At 36.5% G+C, this 8,588-nt stretch overlaps 1 protein-coding gene across 1 annotated transcript in view; it reads right to left on the minus strand.

Moving 5' to 3' along the window:
- Positions 1-6,148: 6,148 nt before the first annotated feature.
- nudc (nudC nuclear distribution protein) overlaps positions 6,149-8,588 on the minus strand; it is an 11,908-nt gene continuing 9,468 nt past the window's right edge. Inside the window, exons 7-9 of the mRNA XM_016517918.1 lie at positions 8,113-8,196; positions 7,840-7,958; positions 6,149-6,379 (exon numbers count right to left, since the gene is read on the minus strand). Coding sequence (XP_016373404.1) covers positions 6,328-6,379; positions 7,840-7,958; positions 8,113-8,196 — 255 coding nt within the window. The 3' untranslated portion in view covers positions 6,149-6,327. The remainder of the gene's footprint in view (positions 6,380-7,839; positions 7,959-8,112; positions 8,197-8,588) is intronic.

Consider the following 8,588-nt stretch of genomic DNA (forward strand, 5'->3'; position numbering starts at 1 on the left):
TATCTTTATTGAAGTGAATTACGTATAAATCGCCTTCATGCATGAATGAATGATATTTTTGCAATTTTACACATAATAATCCACGATGATCACATTACACAAAACTGAAATTGCACGTCAAAATAACACAGTCAATATTTTTTGAGACCCCCCAAAATTTCACAAATCACGTTTTCAGGGGAGCCCATGTCTTATTAAGGGGAGCCGAGCTCCCCCTAGCTCCCCCGTAGTTCGCACCCTGATTGTGGGGACTTTCCATAGACTTCTATTGTTTTGAACATGTGGCAGCCTGCCTGTGTGGATCCCTGTTCATTGGGTCTTTACCTCTGTCTTCCTGGCAAGTGTGTCTTCTAAATACGCTCTAGAAAGTGTGTTTGGCACACAGGTGAGGAGAGGAAGGCCTGCAGGACCCTCGCTGTGAGGACTGTGCTCTGAAGTGTGCTGTTTGGTCATATAGAGCTCAGCCGTCTGCTTGTTAACACTGCTAACATCGCATGTGACTGAGAAGATGCTATGTGTTTATGATACATTAGTCCTTCTCTGACTGACACTGATTATGTGCTCTGCATTTATGTGGTTGTTTCAATCACTTTGTAGCATTGCCCATGTTTTAGCATGTTTTTACAGAAATAATATACTTTAAATAATTGAATATTTAGCCAATTATTTCGTTAGCATTTCTTGGCCACTTAAATGTATTGAAATATTGTTTAAGTGTACTGACAAGCCTTTATGTTAACATAAAATATACCGTAATGTCATTTCTATTGAAACCTGTATGCCATCTATTTAACTATATTTGTAATTACACATTTGTAATGATGAAGTTGCAATTCAATATACAGTAGTCAACATCTAAAGTGGAATAAAAAAGACAAGAACGCATTTAGGTTTTAGGACAACTTTGAAGGTTTTGATCCACTTCAAATGTTGACTACTATATTTGAAATATATCATCTTTAAAACACACTACAGTTAAATCAGTTAATCAGGTGCATTAGATGTGCTTTAAGCTAGTCAACACATCAAAATAAAGACAAAAAGGTTATTAATGCATATAATGATTTGAAATGTATACAGTAAAACTTTTCATTTGACATCATTATAAAATGCTCCTTTTAAAAGCAAGTCTGTCCTCTTTAAGTACACTTAAGTGTCCTTTCATTTAATATACATTATATAATCTGCATGTTTACAGTTTGTTAAACATATATGTTGAAGATTTGAAGATCACTACAAGTGCACATTCAATACAATTAAGTGCACTTCTTTTTCAGAAGGTCAGAAATAGGAGAAAGATAACAGGAACCTAATATGATTTTAAGCTTCAGATCGATGTTGTGAGTTTGTTCTGTTGGCGATCTAAAAGTTCTACTCAGTATTTGTCACTTTGAAAGACTACACTTGAATCACTATACCTTCAATTTGGCAAAACAGTGTTTTCACCTGAATGAGATACACTAAATGCTCAACATTTTTGTTTTTGGAAGAAACAAATCCATCAAGATTTTGGCGAATGGACTTGTTTGAACTCGAAATGTCTTAATGATGGATTTGTTTCTTACAAACACAGCTTTTCACTTCACATGACATTAAGTGATGGACTGGAGAGGTGTGGGTTACTTGTGGATGATTGTAATGTTTTTAATCAGCTGTTTGGACTCTCATTCTGACGGCACCCATTCACTTCCATTGCTGAGCAAGTGACGTAATGCTATATTTCTCTATGAAGAAACAAACTCATCTACATCTTGGTAGATGAACTATTTCTTTCAAACATACTCCTCTAGTGATCAGTGTCAGTCAAGGTTTTCTGATTTCCCCGAGGCGCAGAATAGCAGCACATGACAGCGAATGTTCCAGAGGCCTCGTTTTCCATCGACGAGTCCAAAGCGTCTTCGTTTCCCGGTATCGGTGCAGTCAGGGCAGATGAGTGCATGACTGGGTAAACACTTGGGTTATAATGGCGAGTCTGAATGCGAGAGCCTGTGGATGAGTTATGGGTCCCTGCTGCCAAAAACAAGTCGTCAAGTCTGGAGTGGCCCGTCCTGGAGCTGTGTTTGCCCATCATCTCTCTTGCCTTTCACCCCCACACAAACCCACCTCGCCCTCTGATGTCTGTGTGCCTTCGTTAATGAAGAAATTCTCGTACCTGGGTGAGACATAGCTGTCAGCTGAGCTGCTCCAGCTCTCTGTCCCGGGCCGAGCAACATCCACCCAACCACCCACAGCCGTCCCAAACAAAACAGGCTTTACCACGTCTCTCAGAATAACTGATGAAACATCGCAAAGCAGATCTCTTTAATATCTCTGTCGTTCCTCCTAGACAGCAGTGAGATTAAATCGAGAGCACTCTTTTTGCTTGAGGAACTTCGGTCACACTTTAGTTTGGGGACCAGTTCTCACTATTAACTATGCCTCAGTAAACTCTTAATTTGCTGCTTATTAATAGTTAGGAAGGTAGTTGTTAAGTTTAGATGTGTTTAAGGGGTCTAAAATACGGTCACACAGAACAAGGCATTAATATGGGACTTTATAAACAGCCAATTTGCTATAATATGCATGCTATAAGCAACTTAATAGTGAGAACTGGTCCCTAAATTAAAGTGATAGCACATATTCATATAGAGACAGATTTGTCTGCGATGAAAAGATCTCAACAGAAACTCAAACCCTTCTTGTCAAATCATCAAAATAACCATTGTTAAAAATAAGAGTATTTATTACAGAAATAATATACTTTCAAATGCACACTGAACGTAATGCTTTCAGACACTTAAATGCATGTTAATGTATTAGGTATTAAATGCATATTATATAAATTATCTGAACATTATAGAGCTTTTTTGACCCACTTAGGTAGGACTTAAACACATCAAAATAAATGCACTTCTTTAAACACAACGACAGATTATAATATTAATAACCTACATTTTAAGTTGTTCATGTATTAACAACAAACACAATTTAACAATGCAATTTATAAGATTAACTTATTAATAAATGCTGTACAAATGTTGCTCATGTCAGTGTTAGTGAAGATACTTTATGCAATAGCGATTGTTAAGGAATTATTAACATTACACTCTAAAAAATGCTGGGTTAAATATAACCCAGCACATTTGACAAACCAGTTTATGGAAAAAAAAAAAGAGAATAAGAATGAAAAAGCTTTTAGGTTGCAACTGCCTAGATGTCTATAGTTCACTAAATCGTTGGTCTTCTTCTTCAAAAAAGAAAATAAATAAATAAATGGTTGTGTTAAACATCATCCAATGTTTGTCTAGCATTTTGACCGAGTGAGCTGTGAAACTGTCTACAAGAGGCAAAGTTACTAGCAAGTTTAGGGAAACATATGTGCCACTTCACGTCCAACAATCACTCGCTGGTTTGCGGGAGCTAATGCAGCTGACAGGCTGCAGGAAGATGCTCACTGACACTCTCACCATCATGAGACTCTGCTCCAAACCATTAGCAGTGATACAGAGCATGCTATCAAGCCTGGGCGAGGAATAACTCCTGCTGATGTGACTGTGAGGGCGAGCTGTTGCTGGACTCTTCACTGTTTAAAAGACATTTGAAATGAATAAAAGAACGCATTACATAGATGACAGTTTACTTTTACATAGTCATTCAGCAGCTGCTTTTATCCAAAGCGACTTACAAATGAGGACAATGGAAGCAATCAAAATCAACAAAAGAGCAATGATATGCAAGTGCTATAACAAGTCTCAGCTTAATGCAGTACACGTAGCAAGAACCCAATAGCTGGGTTTGTCCCTTTTTAACCCAGCGCTGGGTAATATTTAACCCAGCATTTTTTAGAGTGTATTGTGAAGTGTTGCCAATTATTTATTTATTTACTACAAACATTTGACAAACCAGTTTATGGAAAAAAAAAGAGAATAAGAATGAAAAAGCTTTTAGGTTGCAACTGCCTAGCCCGTTCACACCAAGCACGATAAGTTAACTATAAAGATAACGATAAAGATATAGTACCAGGGGCGTAGTCATCATTTCAGAAGTGAGGGGGACAGAAATGTTATATATATACAAAAATATTTATATAAAACATTACAATATATCATTACAATATAACATTTCTGTAATCTAACTTTTTTTATCACATAATAAGGCAGAATAGTTTTAATACTGTAATAAATGCTATGTCAGTTAGCACTGCATTGTTCATATACTTTATCTTCATGTTTCCAAACGTTTCTGTTTTCTGTGAAAACAACTGTTTTCATACAGCTATAGACGCTTTTGTCCATATTAGGAATTTCCTCGTACGACTTTCTTCGACTCCGGCTTCGAGTATGAATGAAACATACACTGCACGGAGTGTTTTCCGCTGGTGTGGACGCTAATATCGTTATCTTTATAGTTATCGTTCTTGGGGTGAACGGGGCTTTAAGAGGCCTTTTTTTGTTAATTGTATAATACATAAAAGAAAACAAATAGAATACAAAAAGAATAGAGCTAGTGTTACGTTTTTTAAATTTTTTTTAAAGAAAACAAGCAGTTAGTAAATGAATAGAGTGCAAGTCTAAAAGGGGCAAGTGTAGTTTTTTTTTTTTTAAAGAATAGAATCAGAATAGAGAGTGCTAGAGTTAGAGGGTCAAATAAAGATGGAGATGTGTTTTAGCCGATTCTTGAAGATGGCTAAGGACTCAGCTGCTCGGACTGAGTTGGGCAGGTCATTCCACCAGGAGGGAACAGTTAATGAAAAAGTCTGTGAAAGTGATTTTGTGCCTCTTTGGGATGGCACAAAAAGTTTTAAAATGAATTTTAAAATGTAATTTATTCCTGTGATCAAAGCTGAATTTTCAGCATAATTACTCCAGTCTTCAGTGTCACAAAAAAAAAAAAAAAAGTCTCCAGTGTCACATGATCCTTCAGGAATCATTCTGATATGCTGATTTGATGGTCAAAAACATTGATAACAGTTGTGTACAAAGCTTTATTTCAGCTAAAATGTTTGAACAGTAGCAGCCTAGATTCAACACACTTTAAAAAATCAGGCTTTTCTAAAGAACAATCAATATGAATAACCTAATTATTCTATGAATAATGCTAGAAAAATGTTATGAATAATTCTGTATAAGGTCACAAATGTGAATTGATCAGATTGAAATCACTCAGATTGGTGATTTGCTCTTGCTGGGGCCAAAGTGCTCCCAAATACAAATACTGTTAGTCTGGATAAAATTGCTTGTCTTCTCGGTGGTTTTAAAAAGATGGTTACAGTTGCATTATTATCTGACTGGGTTTTAATCTGTAAATTACTATTATTTTTACACCTGCAGTCCAAAAGAGTCTCTTAGGTCTTTAAAAAGGTTTCATGTAGGCTGCGTTTTTCTCCTATGCAATTCTATCATTGTTACTACAGTCCTTTTACTACAGTAAAACTGTGCTAATTTAATGTTTGTCACCACGGTTATCAAATAAAGCAAAGAAATAATTACATTTAAAACACACAGTTTGACAGAGACAACATCTCATTTATTTCACTGTAGTAACAACTGTAGTGAGCATGGTATTTAATAAAATCAATGTGTAAGGTGGGTTAAAACATGTGTTCAATGGCGCCACCTGATGGCCGGGAGAGGAACAACAATTCTCAGTTTTCACAGAAACAGCTCAATAATCATTTGCCAACACTGCCCTCTTGGGTGCTTGAGATGAATTAGACAGCCACATGACATACTGTTGACATTATATGGATTAAACTTCAAATGTTTAAACATTCAAATTCACAAAATTATAAAACAGCAGAAAAGTGTTTAACATTCAAAAAATGTTTTTTTTATTAAACCATTGATGGAAGGGTTGTGTTTCATAGGGACAGAGAGAACTTGACTAACAATTTTAGTTTGCAATTTAAGAAATGTATTGTTAAATGTGCCCCCAGCCCTCACTCCTTAACTGGTCAAGGTCAACTAGCATAAAAGCACCTGCTAAATTCATAAATGCTAAAGCAAGAAAAGCTTTCATGGGAATCATCATAATTATGCTATCAGGAGTTTTCAGTCAAATCTAAAATTCACCTATCAGAAAGTAATTACATAATCTTACACCAGGGTAATACTGGACAAAGAGTGGCACTCTAGCCAGCGACTGCCAACATAATAGTGACACAAACAGGTAGGGTTTGAAATGATTTATTAAAAAAAAAAAACCCACCAAGACATGGTATATTATAACACTTCCATCATGACAACGGTGAAATTGTTAGACAAACCGAAAACAAACTCCTCTAACTGAGGTAAGATGAGACTCGGATCACACGTTACGGTGATGATCATTCAGAGATTCACGCGGCTCTCAGCTGAACTTGGCTTTGGAGAAGTCCATCTCTGGATGCTGAGCCATGAACCTGAAACACGTCAAACACAAGGACGAACATCAGCGAATTCAGAAGAGTAGACTCCAAATTAAAGCATACAGGTCTGCACAGACCGAATACCGTTCTACACAATACCGTTAAAAACTGTGTGGACATTATGACTGTTTGATGCTTTTGAAAGACGTCTGCTGTACGGTGGCCGGGAGGGGACATGTTCGTTTCACTTAGTTTTGTCGTGGCCACCAGATCATTTTGTCGAGGTAACAACATCCTTATGTCCTCAAGCCGTGGCCTCAAGATCTTATTTCTCGTGGCCAGGAGTTTAATGCGTGTAAACACCAGTGTGACCAAAACCTGGGATTATCAGAGATGGATAAAACATTTTTATCCATCCCACAGTCTTGTAAATCCTCTTTTTATTCAATATTTGTATATTATTATTATTATATAACTGTAATATAATAATAATAATAATATATGAACTGGTTAGGGCTATATTTTTGTATTTGTTGTTATATTTGCTTATTTCCCCTTTCAATTCGTGTATCGTTTTACCTAATTAACGTTCTGTATAATTGCGCTAGTATTATTAATATGCTGCCATATATTTTGCAAATACTGTAAACTCCTGACAAATATTTTGCAAATACTGTAAACGCCTGACAAATTTTGTGCAAATACTGTAAACGCCTGACAAATATGCAGCATCTTAAGCACACAGAATAACATAAGTTGACTTTGAACGATTACGTAATTGTGGCATCCATAATTGTAATCGCGATTAGAAATTCGATTAATTGTGCAGCCCTAATTTCCAGTAAAAATTCCAGTCGTATAGAATAATCAAAGCTTTATTGGCATGTCGAGCATTTACAGTATAGGCTATTATTTACAGAACTGTTCAGAACGTTGAGTAAAATATTAATAACTCAATCTCTGATAATCGCAGGTTGCTATGGTCAATGAAGTTTTGTTTTCGCATTAAACTTGTGGGAACATGATATATCGTGACAAAACTAAGTAAACCGAAAATGTCCCCGTACTGCTGCTCACCAAAGCTGCATTTATTGATTTATTTGAATAAAAATCAGTCATACTGTGAAATAATATTACAATTTAAAAGAACTGTTTTCTATGTGAATATATAGTAAAATGTAATATAGTCACATGATTCTTCAGAAATCATCCTAATATGCTGATTTGCTGCTCAAGAAACATTTCTGATTATTATTATCAATGCTGAAAAGAGTTGTGCTGATTAATATTTTTGTGGAAACCATGATGCATTTTTTTGCAGGAATCTTTGATGAATGAACTTTTTTGCTATAGAAATCTTTTGCAACATTATAAATGTTTTATTACTTTAATGTGTGCTCACTGAATAAAAGTTATCTAGTACTTTAAGAGACAGTCATGAGGGTCTGCAGGTGTTCTCTCTACGACATCACTTCCTGTTTTTCTGGTCGCACCACATGACTGTGTGTTCTTACTTCTTCAGGATGTCCTGCTTCTTCTGCTCTTCAGAGGTGGGCAGCCCCATGGACTTCTGCCTCTGATCAAACATCATCTTCTCCACCATACCGCGCGTCTCCCCGTCCAGATCCGACAGCTGAGCGCGTTCAGTTTAAAACACGGCACGAGATGCAACAGTGTGATTAATCACCTTGGCTTGCAATAATCAAGCATGACTTAGTCTGCACAAAACTCCTGAAGTTTCATCAAGCTGTTTTGAAAGCACTGAGTAGGTAATAGTGAGCTCTTACCTTGGAGTTCTCTGGGCAGATCTTCTTGGTGTTGATTTCGGGGTCTGTGGTCACTAACCTGCTCCACCATTCCATTTTGTTTATCTGGAATAAACGTGAGCATCATCCGTCATCCGGGCAAATCACAAACTCCAATGAACTCCATCTATGCATGTTCTCTAGGGCTATCAAAAAAAATTCGAATTTCGAATATTCGTCGAATTTAAAATAAAAATCCACATTCAAATGCAAAAACATTGCATTCGAATTTTATGTATGCGTCATGCAGCGTTATCAGTGGCGCACAAGATGTTCATGATACGTTGTTCATTCAAAATATTGCAGAAAAAGAGCACATCAATGCGGAGAAGATCTTGTTTACGTCAAAACTGAAACCAAGCCCGTTCACACAGAACACATATTTATCGCATTTTCTAGAGGGACATCTATCACCGTTGCACTCATGTCTCGCACAAGAGAGCCGCATGTTTAGAAAG

The sequence above is a fragment of the Sinocyclocheilus rhinocerous genome, unplaced genomic scaffold, assembly GCF_001515625.1.
Source record: "Sinocyclocheilus rhinocerous isolate Xijiao unplaced genomic scaffold, SAMN03320098_v1.1 scaffold628, whole genome shotgun sequence".
Classification (NCBI taxonomy): Eukaryota; Metazoa; Chordata; class Actinopteri; order Cypriniformes; family Cyprinidae; genus Sinocyclocheilus; species Sinocyclocheilus rhinocerous.